Genomic DNA, 25,629 nt, shown 5'->3' with positions numbered 1-25,629 from the left:
ATCGCCATAAATGTCCTTCAGCTGGTTTGGGAAGCGGTGGTAATTCAGCTCCAGGTGGCAGTTCATCCAATGTGCCCAATTATCAAGGATAAACATAGTATTTTATTACAATATTTTTGTTGTACTAAATATCTGTAAAGGTTCAGTTTGCAAAATTTCTGAAATAAAATTATGTTTGCAATAGGGTTAAATCTAATTGATATTTAGCATTAAAGATTCAATACAACAATTTAAAATATTCCCCAAGAAATAAATAACAATTTTCATTCGCCATTATCGTCACTGTCTGGCACTATTTCATTATCAATGTCTTCATCTTCTTCGTCGACATCTTGTACGCACCCTTCCGGACCGAAGGCATCGTAATCTAGGCCCAGTTGACACACATTTATGGTATTTCATCCCTATCATCAATAAGATCACTTGCTTGATTTCTACAACAATATTGGACTCCTACGTCCAACGTCTATGGTAGAAACTTAGGTAGTCCCTCCCACTCGACAACTGTTGGGAAAACAGGATAATCAATGTCTCTATGCAATTTTTCATTTTCTAATAAATCCCAATACTGATCCTCCGTTCCTTCCAGGTAGTTAAGATCATCCAGTGCATGATGAACGGCTAGTGCCTTTTCCATCTTTAAAATCTCCTTCATCAAATGCCGAATCACTTCTGGTTCATCTTTATGTGTGTTTATTTGGAAGGTTGCAGACAATTCTTGTGGTACAACTGGCCTATGCCAGTGGCATAATACTTCATAATCACACCGTTTTGAGTAAAGGGGACACCATTGTAGTTTTTCGCCCCAAATTCGCATACCTTCAGGCTTTGTAGAATGCGCTTTGCCCTCAATAATGTGCCCTGTAACTTTGAGATCAGTGTGTATATTGATAGGTTTATTTTCCAAGGGACGTAGAACACCATACCACTTGTCATCAACCAAATCAGTATAGCAACCTAGCATATTTTTTTCAAGGTAGGGATCGATTGTGTTATGACGTGTTCCATGTGGATCTGTTAAAGTACCTTCACCTTTTTGCCTCTTCTTAAACAACTTATTAAATTTTAGTGGCATTTCTAAAATGGTTGTTGTAATAGTTCTTGAAATGTTCTTTGAATACTGATCTCTTGGTTTAACTTAAGAAGAACTAAACTGCACGAACTTATATATTAAACGTAGCACATCACTAATATGCGTTATTTGTAATTGTGTATTGTCATGTCGACCTGAAAAAGCCGTCGACCTGAAAAAACTATCGATCTGAAAAGCTGCATCCACTTGTACCCTACAGAATCATTAGCACGTGAAATGTAGCACATCACCAATATGCATTATGTGTATTGTCATGTCGACCTGAAAAAGTTGTCGACCTGAAAAAGTTGTCGATCTGAAAAGCTGCACCCACTTGTACCCTAAAGAATCATTAGCATGCAAAACCACTTGTCATCACCAATATGCATTATGTGTATTGTCAAGTCGACCAAAAAGGCTATCGACTTGAAAAAGCTGTCTACCTGAAAAAGTTGCACCCATTTGTACCCTAAAGAATCATTAGCACGCGATGCATAGAGCATCACCAATATGCGTTATGTAATCTAAAATCACTCTTAGCTGCCTATAAAAACCTCGCGCATTTTAGTTATAATTTGCATTGTAACGAAATGAATAAAAAAACTTTCCATTAATTTTTCATTTTCGAGCATTACGACATGTCTGGACGCAATGACGTACTAAGGTGTTACTGTGGTAAATGTGCGATTTTGAAGTCATGATGGTCAAATTACAATCTGGGGCACAAACGTTGGATGTATAAATAAGTTGTATGTTATTATTACTGGAAAAAATATTTGTTAATAGTTTTTATATAACATGTTAATTAATAGTATTTTATTATCATCCCCATTGGTAGGACGAAAATCAATGTGGTTTTGAAGAATGGTATGATGAACCCATTAACCAGGAATACTACAAATCATGTTTGCTAAATATTTGGATTCTGACCGGTGAGTACGAACTCCAGATCTTGCACCTGCAAGAACAACTTGCGGCGGTGAATGAGAAACTAAAAGAGGCAGAAGAAGAAAATAATCGGTTGGAAGAGAAATTTAAGTTGTTGAAGCATAGAATAATGGGCGATAGTGACTAAACAAACACATAGATGCGTTTAGTGTATTTTTTTATTTTTATGTTGTACATGTCATGTATTATCTTTAATTGTTAACGAATTTGAATTTATGTCAAGCTGTCTCATTTTTTTTGTGTTCTAGTGTTAAACTAATAAATAACCCGAAAAATAAAAACACATGCGCAAATTATGTAAAACATTAATAATTTTTGCTATTATATATTTAATGTCATATATACAACTAAGAATACATATCAATGAGTCCCACATCCTGTATGCTTTAAAGCATTGGTTGGCCTGAGGCGCATCCCAACCCGCCCGGCTACGCTATCAGGATCATCCTCATCACGTCACCTCTTTTTCGGAGGATGCCCTGCAGCATGATCATCAGTAAGGCTGGCAGGCTCGGTAGAAGCGGCCGTTGGGTCAGCAGTAACTTACAGAATAATAAGATATTTTAGTATATGAAATATAGAATACTAACGTACGTGTTAGCAAAAATGTTTAATGGTCAAACCATGGTCTCAACGGGCTCTTGAATAAGATCATCCGTCTCCGGCAAGTTAGTATCGCACAATGTAGCCTTTGTGACGGGCGATGATGAAATCTTTAAAAATAAAAACATTTTAGATATTACTGACTAATCTATAAGGTAAAAACAAATTGAAATAATAGTAATACAAACAAACCTGCGCCTGAGTAGCGACACAATGCTCTGTCGGAACATCGAGGTGCACTGGAGTACATGAAGTATGCGAAAGATCCTGGACATCCCTCGGTGATGAGCCATAACCCAGTTGTCGCCCACTATGAACCTCTCGTATCGGACGATCAACAATAACCATCGATGGCTCTGAACGATCAGGGGAAAATACTAATCCCACTCCTGTTGCGTAATGGTTGTGCCCGCGATCAACAATGGAGCTGACGAGTCACCTGCGAAGTCCCTGGTAACAGCTGAGGGCCAAACCCGTGCACAACTACTGCTTCCTCGCCTGTATGCTGTAGCATCTCCAGTCTCAACTGGTAGAACTAGTGTAAGCCAATAGCATGCATAGCATATAAAATATTAATTACGGAAGGATAATTAGCCAGTGCCTCATGCCTCCCGACATATGGAATGTACCGACTACCAGAGTGATGAACGGGATTCCCGACGAGAAGTCGGGTAATGGTGCGATACCAACCCATGTACTCAAGCTCGCCCTCCATACGGTCAGGTAGAGGGTATGGCGAAATCAGGCCATACCTCTTGTAACGACCCGACCGGTCATTTTGAATACTAGCACATTGTTAGGCGGTTTGAGGCCTCGAGTATCTTCACTTCATGTATTACGACTTATACGTGTGGTCGGAATTTGGATTTTTGGAAGTTCGGAGTTGATTCGGAAGAAAAATTCTAATTTCGAAAGCTTTAAGTTGGAAGAATTGACTAAGGTTTGAATTTTGAGCAAACGACCTCGGAACCAGGATTTGAAGGTTCCAATAGGTTCGTATGATGATTTCGGACTTATGCGTATGTTTAGGTTGAGTATCGGGTGGTCCGGAAGCATTTTAGTACTTATTATGGAAGGATGGCATTTTAAAGGTTTAAGAATTTTCTAAGTTTGGTTTGCAGTGGGCTTTGGTGTTATCGATGTCCGTTTGGGGTTCCGAGCCTTGGAATAGGTTCATATTGTGATTTATGGCTTGTGCGCAAAGTTTGGCGTCATTCCGGAATGTTTTGACATGATTCGTTTGTCGAAGTTTAAAAGTTTGAAAGTTTATAGAAAGGTTTAGATTGTCGATTCATATCCTTGATGTTATTTGGCGAGATTTGAGGCTTTGACTAAGTCCGTATAGTGTTTTAGGGCTTGTTGGTATGGCTACATGGGGTCTCGAGGGTCTCGAGTGCGAATCGGATTGGAATCGGATCGAGTTTTGGACTTAAGGAATGCCTGAATCTTAAGGCTTCTGGTGTGATCGCACCTGCGATGTTATGGCCGCAGGTGCGAGACCGCAGAAGCGGTCCATGGGTCGCAGAAGCTGTTGGGATTGAAGCTGGTTGGATTCGCAATTGCAAGGAATTAACTGCATATGCGGGCTCGCATATACGGGCGGAGGAGCGCAGAAGCGGAAGTGGTGTGGGGCTGGAAGATCGCAGGTATGGGTATTGTAGCGCACCTGCGGAGCCGCAGGTGCGGTCATGTGCATGCAGGTGTGGAGTGTTGCACGAGCTGGAGAGTCCGCAGATACGGGTGGTTTCCGCAGAAGCGGATGTGCATCTGCGATTGGATGTCCGCAAAAGCGGAAAGCTGGCACCTTTGGGGAAGCCACATCTGCGAGGTAGCTTTCGCAGAAGCGCAAGGAGTTCTGCAGGTGCGGAAAATCGACTCGGCAGAATATATATGCTAGCCAATATGTGATTTGCTTATTTCATCTCATTTTTCTTTCTTGGAGCCGACTATGGGGCGATTTTGGAGAGTTATTTCATCCACCTCTTGGGGGTAAGTGTTTCTAAACTACTTTTGATTATATTTCATGAACACATATGGAAATTTAACATGGAAATTAGTAGAAATTGGGGAATTTTAAAAGAAATCTCTAATTTGGTATTTTGGATTTTTGACCACAAAATTGGACATGGAATTGGGAATAAATTATATAATTGAGTTCGTAATGTTATGGGTAATGTTTATCTTCAAACATTTTGGAATCCGCGCACGTGGGCCCGAGGGTTGACTTTATTAACTTTTCGAGCAGAGTTGGGAAGTGTTATGAAGTAATTAATTATAATGTTGGAGTATATTTTCATTGGCTTCCATGATTGTTTGCCTAGTTTCAGAACGTTTGACTTGGAATTGAGTGTTAGAGTGACGTTGGAACCGGTTATGGAACTTCGGAGCGAGGTAAGTCTCCTGTCTAACTTTGTGAGGGGGAAACTATCCCTTAAGTGATGTAATTGTTATGTGCAATTAGTTATGGGTGCTACGTACGTACTAGGTGATGGGTGTAATTAGTTATATTTATGTCCGGGTAGAATTAGGACTTTACCATGTAATATCTGAAATATTTGAACTCATTCTGCTAGCTTAATTAATTAAAATTATAATCAAACTTGATTTAGAAAATACATATATATAATAGGCCGAGCCTTATTACCTTGAGTGGTTGGCAAGTTATTTGAGAAACAACAAAGGTTATACTCACCTTGTGTTCATATACTGTATCGTAAGCTCATGTCTCGTAATTTTATAATTGCTTTCCTTTCTTATAGAGCGGGCCAAACGCCTCAACAGCATTATATACTACACTCTCTTGGGAGCGGGCCGTTCGCCTTGGCAGTATAATAGATGCATCTATGGTTCGTGCCGCTTGACCCTCAGCAGTGTACATGTTATGATGGGATCGGGCCGATCACCTTGGCAGTATCATATTCTTTCTGAATCTGGCCGTACGACCTCAACATAATTGTACGTTATATCGCTAACAGTTTGAATATTCACGAGGTTCTTCCTTCCAGTGATGCCTTGCATCTTATATGGTACTTTCCTATCCGTTTGATATTGGCACTTGATATTTCCGAGCTATTGAGATAGAATACGAGATGGAGAAACTGAGATCGTTTGAAATAAATTTTGGAAGATTGTGTTGGTTACATTTTTACCTCACTACTACTGTTGTGCTTCTTATATGTTTATGATATACCATGTTGACTTATTGGACCACTAGTAAGTGTCAATGTCGACCCCTCATCACTACTTCTCCGGGGTTAGGCTAGATACTTACTCGGTACACGTTGATTTACTTACTCATTCTGCACTTCTACCCTAAATGTACAGGATCTGACATGTTCATTTGGTGATCATCTTGGCGCGTGAGCGCATCTATTGAGGAGACTTTATGTGAGTTGTATTCCGGGCTACGCATCGCAGTCCACAGAGTCTCCATCATACAATTTATTTTATTCTGTCTCATTTACATTCTAGACAGATGTTGTATTTTTATTGTACTTCTTAGTAAATGCCTATGCACTTGTGACACCGGGTTTTTGGGGTTTTCATTGGAGGTTTATTATTGTAGTTCACGTAATTATTATTATTTCACCTTGTAATTCATATTTTTATACAGAAGATGGAAATAAAGATCACGGGTTTTCTACGAGTACCAGATATTACTCTACTTATTAAATAGGATTCACGATTTCAAAGATAATAAAATGAGTAATTAAGTTGATTAAGCACCGTTGGCTTGCCTGACGGCAGCGTTAGGCACCATCGCGACCAACAAGGAATTTGGGTCATGACAGCTTGGTATTAGAGCTCTAGGTTCACTTGGGTCTCACGAGTCATGAGATAGTCTTCTAGAGTCTTGCGGATCGGTACGGAGATGTCTGCACTTATCTTCGAGCGGCTACAAGTCTGTAGGAGCACTTCCCTTCTTGATTCCTCATCGTGCGATTTGATTCATTTAAGGCTTATGCCTTTATTTCCTTCCTACTCATTCTTATGCGACGTGGAGCGCTTGTTATCAATTGGGCATTGAGGAGTTGTAGTGGTACTGCAGATGTGGTGCAGGATAATTTTCCCTGCGTACTTGAGCGAGTTATTATCGTCGTCTTGTGGAAGAGGGTTCTGTCGTTTCATGCCCTGTATCAGTATTGCCTATGGTTTTGATGCTATGCACAGATTGCTATGATGTTCATGCATTGTTATCGCGCAATATTGGTGTAATGGTAAGGTGCTTGTCTATGTATCGAGGCGGTGAATGACTCGAAAGGAGGATTTCTCAGTGCATGGTTTAGGGGTTCGACATTTAATTCCAGCGGGGGGAAAGACAATCGGTCTATGGATGTTCGGGCTTTGGTTGATGGAGTGGCGAGACTTGATATTTTTTAGCGTGGTGAAATTCTCATTTGCGACGTGGTGTCATCATCCGTGTTTGAATGCATTATGGTTCGCCAGTGTTATGGTCTTCTTCAATTTTCCTTTGGGACAGGGTGTTGTGAAGTGGTGCCTAAGAAGCGGTTGTTAGAGATAGCAGAGTGTAGTAGTTTCAGAATCGAATTGGTATTTCTAATGTTGATGGCTAGAGAAAGATGATCTTCTAGGAGGTTTAGAGTTGGTAGCGATTTATCAGTTCAGGTGCTACTGGTATGGATTTGATTTGAGGCAACATTTGGAAAGCAAAGTATGAGGAAGGACATGGAGGGAGGTGTCTCGCGGTGGTTGAATTACTAGCAGGTCAAGTATGAAAAGCAGAGGTCAAGAAGTTGCTTAAAAGAGATGGTTTAACCGAAGTGAGAGTGACAGATTAGCATATGGATTCTGTGGTATGATAGCCACGTACCTTGAGAAAAGTTTAGAACGATTTGGGAATCGTGGTGGGAGGTGAATATGTCCACAGATTTCTATTTGAGATGGAGACTACTGCACAGAGGAAGATTGAATATGGCAAAGAGGAGTTTGTTTGAAATGAAGAGGGGTGTGAAAACTTGACTATCATTTTTGGATGCAACGTGACTTCGAGTTTGGAGTGTATTGTGGGATTTTCAGTCGATGGCAATGGGAAATGAACAAGCTTGTACACTTGGTGGATGAGTATGGGCTCAGGAGGGTTTACTGAATTCGTGGTGGTTATACCCAGTACAACGTCATTGGAAGATGTCGACATGGAACTCCACAGGTGTGTTATCTCCTGTGAGCAGGTTAGCGGTTGCATGATGTTGATGAAGTTTCTATGAAGAGTTCTACTTATTACCTAACAGGAGATCGAGTGTTCGATTGTGGCTGATAATTCAGAATGTTTTATGAAAAGCGTAACAAAAGATTTCGAGAAATTTGGAAGGTTAAAGGTGAGAGATCATGGTGATTGAGAAGGAGGAATATTTTGTGGGTTCTAGATTTATGTAATTGTAGCTTAAAGCTAAGTGGGGGAGCCCACCGTCTACGATTGTAGCGCGTGGTCGTCTGCTTGTGCGGTTTCTGGTTATCGGCGCATTAGTGGGTTATTATGAATAAGAAAAAAAATAAAACATTAGGGGTAATTCGAGCGAAGAACTTGATGAATGTGTGCTATACTTCGCCTTATTGATTCATGTGCAGTTTTGATAATGCTTCTTGTGGAAGTGATGTACAAGGAAGTGAATTCAGCCGGTTGCTTCTTTGAGAGGGTGTTCATATGCTAGCAGAGTGTTGGATTTTGGTCATGCTCGAGACTAGGACAGAGTGAGTGACTCTCAGTAGTGGTTCTAATGGGTTCAAGGATGTAAGCGCGATGTCTAAGGATTTTGGATCCGTTGTGTGGTTAAGGATCAAGTTTTTGCAATGGGTATTGAGACGTTGTGGTATCGTGATTCATGTCACTCAGGATGAGTGATGATGTTCGTTATGTTTTTGAATGGAGATATTATTATTTCTAAGGCAAGTCAAGAGTAAAAAAGATTGGAAGAAGTTGGGTCGGTTAGTAATAGTTTGAATCAGCGTGATTGTAGCAATGATCAGTTCCTTCGGTATGTATGCTATGCAGGCGATTCATGGTTTTATGTACAGGCTTGACAGCTACTGTAATTTGATTTATTTGGAGGTATTTGATTATAATGGCCTTGTTATGTGTAAATGGATTTCGGAAGAGTTATGACGGTTTAGACCACAACTTGAGGTTTGTATTTTCTGCGGTTGGGGATACAGTTGCGTGTTGCAATGGTTCTTCTGAAATGAGTTAAGTGAAAGGTTCCTATCCAACGGAGTCCTTGTTCTACTAGTAGTTCAGGGGTTATGATAAATTCTTGTACTCTCGCATAGCGGCATGATAGGTATAATGAACGGCATGGGAATTGAAAGTGGAGGATCAAGTTTGCGGCTCGGTGTTGACAAGAATGTCATGAGATCGGATGAGCATGGGAGAATTCAGATCTTTAAAGTAAGTTGGCATTTTCTCTAATGTCACCTGAGAACAGCGTTGTGTAAGAGGCCATGTGTATTGAATTGCGGATTCTTGATTGCTTTACTGAATTAGTACGATTGGTGATACGGAGATGCAGATTTGCTACCTTGTATAAGCGTGGCATGTTAGCCACTTGATGGTTATGATTGGAATCAAGTATGAAGATTCTGGTACTAGCGTTAATGTGAGAGTTTATGCCTGAGAGGCCTTCTATTCCTTGGGTTGTGGACTATGTGAGTTTGTTTCGGATTTGACGACTGTTCTTATGTGTCATGGATAGGGTTATTGTGGACCCTTGAAAGGTTATTAGCCTAGTATGGTATGATCAGAATCAGCTTGAGGTCCGTTGGTGGGTTTAATGTGAATGTGTGCTCTATATCAGGTCAGATGTGTTTATTCAGCATATCATTGCTTACGGAGGAGTCTTCGGGCATTGGATGTTATTCCTGTCATCAGTTGTTCCATGTAAAAACTTTATTGTGCCATATGAGTTGTGAAACAACTTGATTATTTTCACATGTGTGGTGATCCCGTGTATCTTGTGATATTATGTAAGTAGGATGGCTCTCGAGATGTAGGTCATTTATTTCACCTTAGTCGTGCTTGATTTTTGTAGCGTATAGCGCTATCCGTCTCCCCAGGGTTGTATTTTTGCTCTTGGCGTGCTCGTGGATGATATTTGGGTATTTCGTAGGTATGAGCATTATGGCTTGATGGGTATTCCCTTATTTATTGTTATGTGTGGATCGGGTGGCACGACGCCATGGGTATGTTGTTTGGATCGGGTTGCACGTCGCAACGGTGTTATGTGTGGATCGGGTTGTACGCCTCAACAGTGAGATATTGAGTATGGTTCCCTATATCTATTCTGTGTATTTTGTTTCTCATTATCTAAGAAGGGTTCATAGCATCTTTTCGACCGTTTTATTCATTACGTGGGCTGGGTAGTTCTTTTCCAGAGTTCGTTCCTCCTTATGTGTCATATTCAAGTTGTAACTTTTCGGCGCATTGATGGCTTCATATGAGATCTTGGTTAGTGTTTGAGGTGGATTATTGCCTGAGCAACTTGTACTGGGTGAGATGAGGGTATTAGACCTGAAATAGGCGCGGTCGGATTTATGTAAGGTATATTAAAGAGAGAATGTCACTACTCAGTTCAAAATGAGGTAACAGTTCTTTTCAAGTGGAGAAACTCCGCGAGTTATTGATTGGACGGGTGATTATGAGTTCCTGCACATCTCTTTTGTTGTTGTAGTATTGTGAGGGTTGAGACCGGGCTTATATAAGTTATGAGGTATACTACGGGCATCAGGTCAGTGGATTTGTAGCTGTTGTGCTTGGAGGAGGTTATCACGGGCAAATGAGTTATGCAGTGCATTGTGTGATGTCAGCATGGGTGTATGATCATGTAAGGGTTCAGCGTGTGGAGATTGATACGGTATTCGTATGTTAGAATCAGGTCTTGTAGAGATTTTCGGATGTTGGAATTTGGTTGTAAGGCCTATTGACTAAATAAAAAGGAGGATCTTTAGTCTTGCTCGAGCTAATATGCTCCACTGGGTTGTGGTGGAACGGGTAGGTGCACAAGGTGTTGAACGATAATTTTGGGGCAACTCCGGAGAAGTTCTTAGCACGTTCGAGGACGAACGCATGTTTAAGTGGGGGAGAATGTAACGATACGACCGGTTGTTTTGAACTCTAGCGTGTCATTCAGCGGTTTGAGGCCTCGAGTAGCTTCATTTCATGTATTACGACTTGTACGTGTGGTCGGAATTTGGATTTTTGGAAGTTCGGAGTTGATTCGGAAGAAAAATTCTAATTTCAAAAGCTTTAAGTTGGAAGAATTAACTAAGGTTTGACTTTTGAGCAAACGACCTCGGAACCGGGATTTGAAGGTTCCAATAGGTTCGTATGATGATTTCAGACTTGAGCGTATATTCAGGTTAGTATCGGGTGGTCCAGAAGCATTTCGGCGCTTATTATAGAAGGTTGGCATTTTGAAGGTTTAAGAATTTCCTAAGTTTGGTTTGCATTGGAATTTGGTGTTATAGATGTCCGTTTAGGGTTCCTAGCCTTGGAATAGGTTCATATTGTGATTTATGGTTTGTGCGCAAAGTTTGGCGTCATCCCGGAATGTTTTGACATGATTCGAATGCGTTCGTCGAAGTTTAAAAGTTTATAGAAAGGTTTTGATGGTCGATTCATAGCCTTGATGTTGTTTGGCATGATTTGAGGCTTCGACTAAGTCCGTATAGTGTTTAGGACTTATTTGTATGGTTGGATGGGGTCCCGGGGGCCTCGGGTGCGAATTGGATTGGAATCGGATCGAGTTTTGGACTTAAGGAATGGCTGGAGCTTAAGGCTTCTGGTGTGATCACACCTGCAAGGTTATGGCCGCAGGTGCGAGACCGCAGAAGCGGTCCAGGGGTTGCATAAGCAGTTGGGATTGAAGCTGGTTGGATTCGCAGGTGCGAGGAATTTACTGCACCTGCGGGCTTGCAGATGTGGGCGGAGGAGCATAGAAGCGGAAGTGGTCTGGGGCTTGAAGATCGCAGGTGCGGGTATTGTAGCGCACATGCGGAGCCGCAGGTCTGGTCATACGCGTGCAAGTGTGGAATGCTGCATGAGCTGGGAAGTCCGTAGATGCGGGTAGTTTCCACAGAAGCAAATGCACACTTGCGATTGGATGTCTGCAAAAGCGAAAAGCTGGCACCTTGGGGGAAGCCACATCTGTGAGGTAGCTTCCGCAGAAGCGCAAGGAGTTCCGCAGGTGCAGAAAATCAACTCGGCAGAATATATATGCTAGCCAATACGTGATTTGCTTATTTCATCTCATTTTTCTCTCTTGGAGCCAACTATGGGGCAATTTTGGAGAGTTATTTCATCCACCTCTTGGGGGTAAGTGTTTCTAAATCACTTTTGATTATATTTCATGAACACATATGGAATTTTAACATGAAAATTAGTAAAAATTGGGGGATTTTGAAAGAATCCTAAAATTTGCTATTTTGGATTTTTGACCACGAAATTGGACATGGAATTGAGAATAAATTATATAATTGAGTTCGTAATGTTATGGGTAATATTTATCTTCAATAAATTTCGAAATCCGGGCATGTGGACCCGAGGGTTGACTTTATTGACTTTTCGAGCGAAGTTGGGAAGTGTTATGAAATAATTAATTATAATGTTGGAGTATATTTTCATTGTCTTCCATGATTGTTTGACTAATTTCGGAACGTTTGGCTTGGAGTTGAGTGTTAGAGTGGTGTTGGATCCGGTTATGGAACTTCGGAGGGAGGTACGTCTCCTGTCTAACTTTGTGAAGGGGAAACTATCCCCCTAGGTGATGTAGTTGTTATGTGCAATTAGTTGTGGGTACTACGTACGTACGAGGTGACGAGAGTTCGTACGTAGCTAAAGCATGTTTATGTTCGGGTAGAATTAGGACTTTACCATGTAATATTTGAAATATTTGAACTCATTCTACTAGCTTAATTAATTAAAATTATAATCAAACTTGATTTAGAAATATACACATATATAATAGGCCGAGACTTATTACCTTGAGTGGTTGGCAAGTTATTTGAGAAACGGCAAATGTTATACTCACTTTGTGTTCATATACAGTATCGTAAGCTCGTGTCTCGTAATTTTATAATTCCTTTCCTTTCTTGTGGAACGGGCCGAACGCCTCGGCAGGATTATGTATCACACTCTGATGGGAGCGGGTTGTTCGCCTCGACAGTATAATAGATGTATCTATGGTTCATACCGCTCGACCCTCGGCAGTGTACACGTTATGATGGGATCGGGCCGATCGCCTCGGCAGTATCATATTCTTTCTAAATCTGGTTGTATGACCTCGATATAATCGTGCGTTATATCACTAACAGTCTGAATATTCATGAGGTTCTTCCTTCCACTGATGACCTGCATCTTATATGGTACTTCCCTATCCGTTTGATATTGGCACTTGATATTTCCGAGTTGTTGAGATAGAATACGAGATTGAGAAATTGATATCGTTAGAAAGAAATTTTGGACGATTGTGTTTGTTACAGTTTTAATTCACTACTACTGTTGTGCTTCTTATATGTTTATGATTTACCATGTTGACTTATTGGACCACTAGTAAGTGTCGATGTCAACCCCTCGTCACTATTTCACCGGGGTTAGGCTAGATACTTACTGGGTACACGTTGATTTACGTACTCATGATGCACTTCTGCACTACATGTGCAAGATCTGACAGGTTCATTTGGTGATCATCTTGGCACGTGGGCGCATCTATTGAGGAGACTTTATGTGAGCTGTATTCCGAGCTATGCATCGCAGTCCACAGAGTCTCCATCATACTATTTATTTTATTATATCTCATTTACATTCTAGACATATGTTGTATTATTATTGTACTTCTTAGTAAATGCTCATGCACTTGTGAACCGGGTTTTAGGGGTTTCCACTAGAGGTTCATTATTGTAGTTCACGTAATTATTATTATTTCACCTTGTAATTCATATTTTTATACGGAAGTTGGAAATAAAGATCACGGGTTTTCTACGAGTACCAGACCTTACTCAACTTATTGAATTGGATTCACGATTTCAAAGATAATAAATGAGTAATTAAGTTGATTAAGCACTGTTGGCTTGCCTGACGGGGGAGTTAGGCGCCATCACGACCAATAAGGATTTTGGGTCGTGACACCTCTGGTCCCAATCCTCAATCTGGTCCTCTAGCCAGGCCAAGTATGTCTGGTTGACCCTGCTGTGATCATCCCGCTAGTAATGTGTCATGTGCCAAGTGGGCGGAATAGGTACAAGTTGGGGTCGACCAAACTGGCGAAGGTCTCGCTCGGTGGCATGATGCTCGACTATATCGAGACATAGCAGTGGGACAGACGAGCTCCACATAGCTCGATCGCGGGAGCAATAATCTGGCGATCCAGCTATGAGTGTGTCACTATATGGCCTCCATATGAACTTTTTATTAAACACAAGAATTGTGAGTAAATGCAACACATATCAAGTCAGGCCAAGTAAACTTAAGTATATATGTACCTGAGCGCCTTCAAGTAAATCCAATAAATCCCTGTAATAAGGGAGATGATGCCTCGACCTCACGGGCGTGGCCTCACCTATCAACCAACCTCCAAGCTAGCGGGAGAAAGGGTGGAGGTGGTTCATCCTGAGCTATCGGTGGCAGAGGTGGCTGGAACTACAGGAACCACTCCCAGGCCCAAACCTAATATAGATTGTGGACGTAAAATTTAAGGTATTTTTTACTATGTATATTATAATCATGAAAAAATTGACTATGTTTTCACCTGCAACAGCGGTAAAAAACCGACAACGTCTCTCTGGGTGCCCATGCATGCCCGACACATATGCCTATACAGGTAAGCTAGAACAGCTGCACCCCAACTGTAACCAGATAAATTATCTAGCCACTCCAGATGATGTAGAAATCACAAGATGACTAGGTTTACGAAGTGTTCGGGAACAGTATACCACCAAACATCATCAGCAGCAACAGTCTCATGCGCCAGTCGATATCCTCTGACAGTAAAACATAAGTAATCTCCGCGTCCATCGCTACCAGATGCTGCCTAACGGGCGTGAGCTGCAATCGACTGGCCCCACTTAACACAGTCAGCTCCGCAGGTTGGAAACCGGTGAGTCGTTGCAACATATGAAGGCAATCCTCTCCCGTATAGTCTCTAAGAGCATGCGGGTAAGCTGCAGGTATACCATCAACGGGCAGCCCGAAAAGAACCTCTAACTCCTCTAGCGCTATGCTAGCCTTGCCAATGGGTAGATGAAACGTGTGTGTCTCCGGTTGCCACCACTCTATCATAGCCGTGATCAGGGCCCAGTCGACCTGCAACCGGACGATCTCTATGATCCTGTAAAAACCCGTCCGCTGAAGGCATCTAACTATACGGCGATGCAGTGGGTGGTCCCTAATGAACTCCCACAGATCGTCTATACGTCTGGGGCGGAAGGTCTGGGACAAACACTGTCCATCCCAGATGTGTGAAGACCTATGGTTGCCCTATAGCAACAGTAACTCTCGTGATGCAAGTCCGAGATACACAGAGGGAAGCTCCATGACGATGTCTGTAAATTGAACAATATTAATTAAAGTATTTTTCTGTTTAATTGTTTAACATCTTTAAATATATTGCAATATCTTTTATATTAATAGTTAATCGATAATGTTTCTATATTATTACTTAGGTTGATACATTTTCTATATTATTATTTTATATGTTAGTTTCTTACATTTTTTGACTAAAATTCAGCAAGGTTTTGTTTGAACTATCATCTTTTTCAGCTATTTTTGGGTATAATAGAATTAAATAATTAATTTTCATAACTATACATGATATAATTAATAAGTATTCATATAAAAGTACCCAGTTTGACAAAGTTTCTATATTGTTGTTTTATATGTATTTTCTTATATTTTTTGACTAAAATTCGAGAGGATTTTTGTTTGAACTATCATTTTTTTCAGATATTTTTGGGGTTAATAGAGAATTAAATAATTAATTTCAACAACTAAAAAGATATCTTAGTAATTATTCATATAACAAATACTTAAGTTGATAAATTTCCTATATTAATATTTCATATGTTAGTTTCCTATATTTTTCTACTAAAATTCTACATGATTTTGTTTGAACTATCATCCTTTTAAATTTATTTTTGAATTATAACAGAATTAAATATTAAATTTCATAAGTAATCAAGATATATTCAATAATTATTCATATAAAAAATACTACAAACTTAATAGTAAATAATATTGAATTTATTTCATTCGTAACGATTTGTTTGTTAACTATCATATTTTGCCCAAATTTCCCGGCAACGTCTCTTTTATAACGTCAACTGATTATTTTATGATTTATATCTAATATTTAATAATTATCTACTAATACATTAAATGCATAATTGAGTACTCTATCCGAGTTTGTTAAGGAGAGCACATAGTTTTTATTCTACACAACGAAATCTTAAAGAGCACTGTAGTAACACTACTCTAAATGGCCATAAATAAAGTCAACTACCATAAACTAAAATTTATTATCAGTTTTAATACGCTAAAGGGCACTACATAACAATTAAGGGCACAACATAATACTAAAGGGCACTAAACAATAATAAAATCAAATATAAATATACGTACAACAATAAAATCACATATAACAATAATTATTCATAAAATAACAATATATATTTTTACTATTTTTTTAGTACATAAATAAACTAATCCGGATAAAAAACTAAAAAATTAATTAAATCACAAAACGATCACAAAAAAACATATAACATAGTAAATAACAACTAATAAGCATTTTATATACATGAGTTTTACCAAAAAGTAAGTCGGAATACCTCCATTTAAAGTTTTTTAAAATGTGAAAAATTGATGATTTGGGAGCCGAAACGAGCAATAGACGAGATCCACTACATGACAACGCCTTGGATTCGGTGTTAGCTTGCTAAAATACGGAGAAAATATAATTTTTGGGGGACGGGTGGACTCCAATGAAGTTTTTGGTTAAAAAATGGGCGGGGAGGGGGGGGGGGGTCGTTTTGGTGTTTCTGCTTCTGTCTAGTCGGGGAAGGAGACGTTCACGATATTTTATATATGTATAACGCATATATTGAATGCGCTATACCTATCTGTCTTTTCAACTTCTGGTATAGCACATCTTGTATATGTGATATATATATATATATATATATATATATATAGAAATGACAGTAAGGGATGAACATGGGTAAAAATATGGGTAAAAATTATTTGTCGTGGGTATTTCCAGTTTTACTCTTCAATTTCACAAAACTCATTTTATGAAACATGGCAGGTCTTCGTATTTTTGTGGGACATGTGTTTTCACTTGAGGTAGGCATTCAGATAGTTCGGATTGGATTTGAAAATTTCGGTTTGGATTTTTAATTTTCGGATTGAAGAAATGACAATTCAAATCCAATCCAAATAAGCTCGGATTGGATCGAATTTTTTAAGTTCGATTTCGGATTAATCGATTAGGATAGTTTGGATTTTCGGTTTTAAGCCTATAACTTGAGAAGTTTCTTTTTTTCTACAAAACTTATATCCAAATGAAGTACTCATGTTAAATTGCCTGAAAAGTTCCTCATTTTCACCTCAATCATCCAAATAAAGTATTCAAATAATGAAATTATTATCATGGAAATGCAACAAAGATATTAGTATGGCCGATAAGAAGTAACAATGGTAAAATTATGTTCAAATAAAAAATATTCTGACAGTAACTAAGTAATTACTATTATTTAGAAGCAGGAGATTGGATGTACGAACATTGCACCTTCAAATTGTACATTATGCTTTGGGAATTGTACATTATATTTGGGCCTACCTATTTGGCGAATTAACACGTGTATTCACCATTATTTTACAATACCACGTGTACCGCCATTTAAGATGCTACAACTCTAACAATCCAGCTTTTCACTCTCCTAAATTCCTAATTCTCTGTTTCTCTCTCCTTCGCTACTCTATTATTTTTTTCATGCTTTGCTACTTCAACAATTGAATGAGAAGTTGAAGATGTCATCTTTCTTTAGGTGAGTAGTTCAATTCTTCTGGGCTTTTCTAGATCTATATTTTTGAGTTCTTTTCTCTTTTTATGTTCATATTTCGTTCATGAATTCTATTTTTTTCTCCGATTTTACGTTATGCTTGCTACAATCTTCTAGCATCTACTGTGTTTGTGAAGTCTGGTAAGTTTTTCCCCCTATTTTTTTATTTCTTGCACCGTGTTCTGGCTTTCACTTATAGATTTCTTTGAAATTTTTGTCTATTTTTTGTTTGATGTTGGTTTCTCTGTTCTTTTAAATAATTTCTTATAAGATTTCTACATGCATGTCTGGTATTTTATTTGATTTTGATATGCATGTTTGGAAAGAAATACCTAGGTGCATGTCCTTAAACTAAATGATTTTGGGGTAGTGATGGTTTTTCACGTTACAGCCATAGTCTTGAATTAACCCTATGCATTTTATAGAATCAGGCCATTTAACATTGCTCAGGATATAGATTACAGAGTAGCTTTGAAGGAATGTGTTCTTATCATACATGACTGTCAATTAAGTAGAAGGAGAAATGTTGATACATGCAGTATAAGGTATGTTGACAATTTGTGATTTTATTGTGAACACGTGACAATTTACTGTGGTTGCCACTAGCATGATTATATTGTTCAGGTTATATGTGGGTGTCTTGTCCTAGCCTCGTCACTACTTCGCTGAGGTTAGACTCGACACTTACCAGTACATGGGGTCGGTTGTACTGATGCTGCACTCTGCACTTTCTGTACAGATTTTGATACCGGCTCAGGTTGATCGAGATTTGCTACTGGTCCGCTGTCCGGAGACTCAAGGTAGATCTGTCGGCGTTCACAAACCTTGAAGTCCCTGTCTATCTTTTATGTCCTACTATTTTCTTTCATTCAGACAGTTGTATTTCTTTCAGACTATTACTTATTGTAAATTCTAGAATGCTCGTGAATGGTGACACCAGATCCGGGTGGTAGTAGTTAATACAATTTTATGATATTCCGCACTTATTATATTTTATCTTAGTTAATTATTTTTTATTACTGAATTTAAATAAGAAATTGGTTAATGATTCTCTAACGTTGGCTTGCTTAGCAAGTGAAATGTTAGGCGCTATCACGGGCTCGTCGGTGAAAAATTTCGGGTCGTGACAGTTGGTATCAGAGCACTAGGTTGCCTAGGTCTCACGATTCACGAGCAAGCTTAGTAGAGTCTAGAGGATCAGTACAGAGACGTCTGTGCTTATCTTTCAGAGGCTATGAAGTTCAGGAACAAGTTTCACTTCTATTTTTCTCTGTCGAGCGATTTTACTTTCTCAATACTGATTGAACTCTTCTACTCTTATTCTCTCGCAGATGGCGAGAACACGTACTGCTTCCTCAGCTGAGCAGCAGCCAGAGCCTCCAGTGACAGCTCCTATGCGGGGCCGAGGTCGAGGCCGAGGCCGTGCCAGAGGCCGAGGCAGGGGCAGGGCTCAGCCTAGGGCCCGAGCAACAACCCCAGCAGTGGAGCCTCAGATAGAGCTTGACGAGGAGGTTCCAGCCCAGACTGTTCCTGCCAGACCAGCTCAGGTTCCGGAGGGGTTCATTGCCACCCCAGTACTGGTGGACGCTTTGGTCCGTTTGGTGGGCCATATGGAGAGTGTGGCCTAGACTGGCGCATTTCCCAGAGCAGTCTCTCAGGCTTGAGGAGGAGCCCAGACTCCTACCACTCCCGCTCCGGAGCAGATAGCTCCCTAGTATCAGGCTCCAGCAGCTCAGCCAGTCGGATTAGTTCAGCCGGTTATTGCGGCACAGGTTGGAGATGGGCCAACTATGTCTTCTGAGGCTTTATGGAGATTGGATAGGTTTATCATGCTCTTTATTGTTCACTTCAGTGGTGCTCCTTCAGAGGGTCCCCAGGAGTATCTTTGACAGCTGTCACGAGGTTTTACGAAACATGGGTATAGTGGAGACCAATGGGGTCGATTTTGCTGCATTTCAGATGACTGGTTCCGCCAAGAAATGGTGGAGAGATTACTTGTTAACCAGACCAGCTGGGTAGCCTGCTCTTACTTGGGACCAGTTCTCTCAGCTCTTCATAGAGAAATTTCTACATATCACATTGAGAGAGGAGCGGCACCGTCAGTTTGAGCGTCTCCAGCAGGCCAGTATGACTGTCACTCAGTATGAGACCCGTTTTGTGAATTTGGCCCGTCATGCTATTCTTCTGCTTCCCACCGAGAGAGAGAGGGTGATGAGGTTTATTGATGGACTTGCTCAGCCTATCAGATTGCAGATGGCTAAGGAGACTGGGAGTGAGATTTCTTTTCAGGCGGCTGCTAATATCGCCAGACGAGTCGAACTAGTTCTTACTCAGGGAGGTCAAGGGTCTGACAAGAGACCTCGTCATTCCGGTGAGTTCAGCGGTGCCTCATCTAGAGGCAGGAGTACTTCCTCCCAGGCCGTTTCATTCAGCGCTCCAGGCATCCCACAATGCCTCAAGTGGTCGTGGCCCTCAGATGCATTATTCCGACCAGCTAGCCTACAGTGCACCACCAGTTCTTATTAGTGCACCTGCACTCCAGAGTTATTAGGGTGGTTATTCAGGTCGACAGGGTCAGTTTCAGGGTCAGCTGTCACAGCAACCGAAGTTATGTTATACTTGTGGTGATCCGAGGTACATTGCTAGATTTTGCCGACGCAGGTGCGAAGGTCGCTGGGCAATGAACATTTAATTCGGATTCTAGCCATTTTTCTTCTCGTTTTCAAAAGGATAAGAGGCCTAGGGCGATCTTTCAAAGACACTTTCTTCCTCAAATCATAGATAAGTGTTCCTTAACTCGTTTCTTTCAATCTTTTACTTCATTTTACTAGAATTCAACCTAAAATCTAGAGTTTTCATGATAGAATTAGAGGTTAGGGTAGAAACTAGGAATTTCGGAAATTTGGGGATTTAGACCTCGATTTGAGGTCGGATTCCAAAACTAACTACATATTCGGGCTCGGGGGTGAATGAGTAAGAGAATTTTGGTCCGAACCTCGGGTTTTGACCAAGCGGGCCCGGGGTCGATTTTTTCGACTTTTTGGAGGAAAATTTTGGAAATTTAATTTATGAAATATAATTGATTCCTTTAGCAATATTTGATATTAATGAATCATTTTTGAATAGATACGAGTGGTTTAGAGGTGAATTCCAAAGGAAAAGCTGTGATTGAGAATTAAGTGGCCTTTAGAGTGGGGTAAGTGTTGTGTCTAACTTTGGCTTGAGGGAATAGGTATTGTGTGAGTATTTGCTACGTGTTTTGTTGTTGAATACGACGTATAGTTGAGGTGATGAGCATCTATACGTTGTGGTCGAGTCGTAGTATGCGAGTGAAATTCCATTTCTTGCAAATTGTAGTCTTAAATCTTGTTATCCATGCTTATTGTTGTTGAAATGTTGGGAGACTTGTATCTGGTTCCACCAAGGTCGATAATATTGTGAATATTGATTCGAGGTCGAGATGTTAAATTGTGGAAGTAATCATTGATGAAATATTGATTTCTTGTAAAACTTCTCTTTATCCGTTGTTATTGATTTTGTGAATTGTGAGGAAGAGTGTAAAGCACGAAGGGTGATGCCGTACATAATTTAATTATATTGTGAGGAAGAGTGTAAAGCACGAAGGGTGATGCCGTGCATAATTTAATTATATTGTGAGGAAGAGAGTAAAAGTACGAAGGGTGATGCCGTACAGTCTTATTTGTTACTTGGTGAGGTTGAGAGTAAAAGCACGAAGGTGATGCCGTGCAGTTTTCCTTTGCTGTTTTAATTGCTTAATTCGTTTAAGGATTTTCTGTTTAATTCTGTCTTTTCATTATTCTCACTCTTTATGTTGTATTCCCCACTGTATGTCCCCTTTCTATTATTTCTGTATTATTTCTTTATTTACTGTTGTTGCCACTAGCATGATTATATTGTTCATGTTATATGTGGGTGTCTTGTCCTAGCCTCGTCACTACTTCGCTGAGGTTAGACTCGACACTTACCAGTACATGGGGTCGGTTGTACTGATGCTGGACTCTGCACTTTCTATGCAGATTTTGATACCGGCTCAGGTTGATCGAGATTTGCTATTGGTCCGCTGTCCGGAGACTCAAGGTAAATCTGTCGGCGTTCATAGACCTTGAAGTCCCCGTCTATCTTTTATGTCCTACTGTTTTCTTTCATTCAGACAGTTGTATTTTTTTTAGACTATTACTTGTCGTAAATTCTAGAATGCTCGTGAATGGTGACACCAGATCCAGGTGGTAGTAGTTAATACAATTTTATGATATTCCGCACTTATTATATTCCATCTTAGTTAATTATTTTTTTATTACTGAATGGAAATAAAAAATTGGTTAATGATTCTCTAACGTTGGCTTGCCTAGCAAGTGAAATGTTAGGCGCCATCACGATCCCGTCGGTGGGAAATTTCGGGTCGTGACAATGCATAGGAAAGCAAAAAGAAGCTAAGCAGTTATCACGATGATGAGAATCCTGAGGCGATGGAATGCAGGGTTTTCTTCTGGTCTCATTATTCCTGAGAAATACCCTGAGGAAACGACTACAAGAAGACAATCTTATAACTTAAGGAGCGTACTTGATCCAAATGATTTGATGATATCAAGGTAATATTGTACTCTCTTTTTGGTCTTAGCAATGTAATGATTTCTGCTATGGAGGTTACGTGTCACTTATATGCTAAGCTTGGTAATCACAAGTTTTTTAAAGATTTGTTTAGAAAAATAATCTCCTTTAGTTTGAGTCTGATTGATAACTTCCCTCCCAAAGGGAAAAAGTGATATTTGGATGCTCTCAAATATGAAAATTTAGCGCATCCTTTAGAGTCTCCATATATATATATGGATGTCTCATCCCAGTGCAAAGCACATGAAGAATCCTAAGCCTCAACTTCTTTGCTTTTCATGATGTCTAAAAATTAACTTGATATGTTTCGAGAAAGGTACTATTACATCTATTAACGGATGCTAATGATTGCATCTGCATATTAATTTTTTTCAAGCACTACTATAATATTGTGAATCCAAAAGATTTTGCAAGGCATGATATAAGGAGCCCAAAATTTTTCTCTGTGCGTATGAAAATGATATGCACGGCAATGCTAGAGATTTACATTAACGATAAGGTATATTCTAAAAAAATCGGATTAGATATATTTGTGAAACTCCTATAGTTCATACATGATGAAACTATTTTGGAACTAATAAGGTGTCATCTTATTTGGTAGTTTGATACTAACAACAATAAATATTGCATCTCTTGCGAAGATTTAGATTCCAAAGTAAAAACTAAGGAAAACAATAGAAGTAATCCATCAAGGAGATGATTTCCAACTCATCTGTTACTGTTAGTTGCGTATGCAAGCTAATATTTGTTTGATTCCCAGCTCATTTCTTCATTTTGTCACGAAGGCGAAGTATGAAAAGCTTATGACTGCTTACAACAAGTAGCAGTTTGGCTTCCTGTAACTTAGTTTTTTTGAAGATTCAAATGATCTCGAGAACAATATTCGTGATTATTATAAAGTTGTAAAGGGGGCTTTCCATGTTCTCTCTTCATCCATTTAACTGACAAAAATGCTCAACTGCAAGGGCAAAGAAGAATCTTAGAGGCCAAATTCTGAGGTCCATGATGATGATGAGGAGGAGGAGGATAGTGGGCAGGTAATAGTAGTATTACAATTCTTTTTTACTTAGATCACTTTGCTGCCTTTTATTTATGTCAGCACATCTGTACCATTTTTAAAATTGGAAGTATCAATAAACTAATAAATATGAGAAAAATAGACAACCAGTAGCAACTATGTGCTTTTTGCACATTTTAAGTCAGGAATATTATATGTGACAGACGGAATATTTCAACACATTCTCATTTATCTTGATTTATTAATTACACTGAATATTTTAATGCTTCTGATTTTATTTAGTCACTCATACTTATAGTTTGTCAAGTACCATTGGTGGACCCTCCCTTTTTTATAAGTAAAAGGTAAAGGTACCATTAATTGATGGACCTATAGACACTGCTTCTTGTGATGGTTGAAAGTATGTTTTCGTGAAATAATATCTCAATTCTAGAGAGGTTCCTGTTACAGTTTAAGTAAGGGATATCTGCAATACTCTGCTTCCGCCATGGATAAGTGATTGTCATGCTCAATTGGAGATGTAAATTGTTATTGGAGTGTGTTAAAGCTATGATTATGACACTTATTTATAAGAGGGAGCTCCTGAAGTAATTTAGATGCTCAAAAAGGCTTTATCATGACATTCTCAATCTATTGCTTAAAGTATCTGTTATGCCCTCAGGGAGTAATACCACTCTTGCTATGTTCGAATACTATGTTATTACTGATTTGGTTATTACAATATTGCATTTTTATGTCACGATGCTCATTTTAATGAGTCTTTGCTATATAGATTCAACTACCAGATTTTCTGTTTCTGTTTCAGGTTAGGGAAACAATGTGATAGTTGTTATCTTTCTGCATAGTGAATTTTTTTTGTTTTCAACCCGTCCCTAATTTTGGAATTACCAAATTTTCTTTGCAGCCAGGGTACTTATCTCTTCCATAATGGATCTTACAAAATTATATCTTTCGTTCATCAAAGATTTGATAGGTATTTACTTGCACTTTTGAAGGTAATATAATAGTTCTCTTATGTAGGTTTTCTAGGATTGATGGAGGGTGGAGGATGACTACTAAACTGAGATTATTACTTGTGCTCATATAGGATGATGGATCAGATGGTGTTCTTTATGTGCTCTAAGATGCAAACCTTTTTTATATTATTGTGTATTCAATCTGTATAGTTATATGCTTTTGATGAAATGGATAAGACTAGAGACCTGAATTACTTTTATATCATGATCTGCAGTGCAGAAAGTCTCCTATTATGTACATGTGAAAGGAAAAGTTATTGGTAGTGTTTCCTTATTTTTACTGACTAATCGGAGTTGTTCTTTGAAATTGATTATATTGTTGCAAATTATAAGCAAGTAATAATAATAGATAGAAATGATAACACCTTTTCTTTTGTAATCTTTACTTGATACTCGGTAATAGTGCTTAATTATACCTACCTTAGAGCTAAATTGTCTAATTTAAAATTTCACGTTGGGCCCGTTATGCACGGGTAACACCTACTAGTGTATATATATATATATATATATTGTGCTTGCCAATGTAAAATTCAAATATAGCGCATGCAACTCATGCGCTATACCTTAAGGGACAAACGTACCGTTAAGGTATAGCGCATTGAACAAATGTGTTAATATAAATTGGTCATTAGTTATTTTTTCACCTATTTTTGTGCTTTGAGTCCAAAAAAGCAATATTTAATAGATACAAATGATAACACCTTTTCTTTTGTAATCTTTACTTGATACTCGGTAATAGTGCTTAATTATACCTACCTTAGAGCTAAATTGTCTAATTTAAAATTTCACGTTGGGCCCGTTATGCACGGGTAACACCTACTAGTGTATATATATATTTATTCGGGAAAATGATTCATTCTTTGTTGAGTGGATTGAAATATAAATGAAATCAAATGAAATGGAATAAAAAAGATCAGTATTATTAGATTGGAAAAATATAAAGTATATCGGATCAATTTTGTTTTCCTTCTATTATATTTCAATAAAACTAAGTCACTGTTAATCAGGGAGAATGTTGCTCTTCTTGCTATTTGTTTAACCCAAAAAATAATTTTCAAGGTCAAAGCAATTAATTTTATATGACCGGCCACAAGCAACCAATTCGATCCAAAAGTCTTAGTTAACTAGACTACTACAGATCTATAATAATACTAAAATGTATTTGCATATATTAACAACCATTATTGAATTCTGTATTTACTGCAAATATAAAATATCTAAGTAAAATGAAGAATTAACTTAAATAGCCGTCTACCCAAGCGTTTAAATTTAAAATA

At 39.0% G+C, this 25,629-nt stretch overlaps 1 protein-coding gene across 19 annotated transcripts; it reads left to right on the top strand.

Moving 5' to 3' along the window:
* Positions 1-17,540: 17,540 nt before the first annotated feature.
* Positions 17,541-24,637, top strand: LOC107830014 (uncharacterized). 19 transcript variants are annotated; one of them, XM_075241624.1, is made up of 9 exons: positions 17,555-17,674; positions 17,807-17,830; positions 18,115-18,234; positions 18,429-18,489; positions 19,021-21,787; positions 22,188-22,299; positions 23,284-23,355; positions 24,241-24,309; positions 24,424-24,637. In XM_075241624.1, the coding sequence occupies exons 5-9, from the start codon at positions 21,682-21,684 to the stop codon at positions 24,500-24,502; spliced, it is 438 nt and encodes a 145-aa protein (XP_075097725.1). In that variant the 5' UTR covers positions 17,555-17,674; positions 17,807-17,830; positions 18,115-18,234; positions 18,429-18,489; positions 19,021-21,681; the 3' UTR covers positions 24,503-24,637. The 19 variants fall into 19 exon arrangements, 12 of the variants coding, with proteins under 12 accessions (XP_075097730.1, XP_075097724.1, XP_075097727.1 ...); XR_012704320.1 differs by lacking the exon at positions 17,807-17,830 and having other exon boundaries at positions 17,541-17,674; positions 21,727-21,787; positions 24,142-24,245; positions 24,357-24,637; XR_012704318.1 differs by lacking the exon at positions 17,807-17,830 and having other exon boundaries at positions 17,541-17,674; positions 24,142-24,245; positions 24,357-24,637.
* Positions 24,638-25,629: the final 992 nt, after the last annotated feature.

This window comes from Nicotiana tabacum, chromosome 21 (assembly GCF_000715075.1).
Source record: "Nicotiana tabacum cultivar K326 chromosome 21, ASM71507v2, whole genome shotgun sequence".
Classification (NCBI taxonomy): domain Eukaryota; kingdom Viridiplantae; phylum Streptophyta; class Magnoliopsida; order Solanales; family Solanaceae; genus Nicotiana; species Nicotiana tabacum.
Note: the sequence above shows the minus strand (reverse complement) of the source record. Positions and strands in the feature narration are given on the sequence as shown.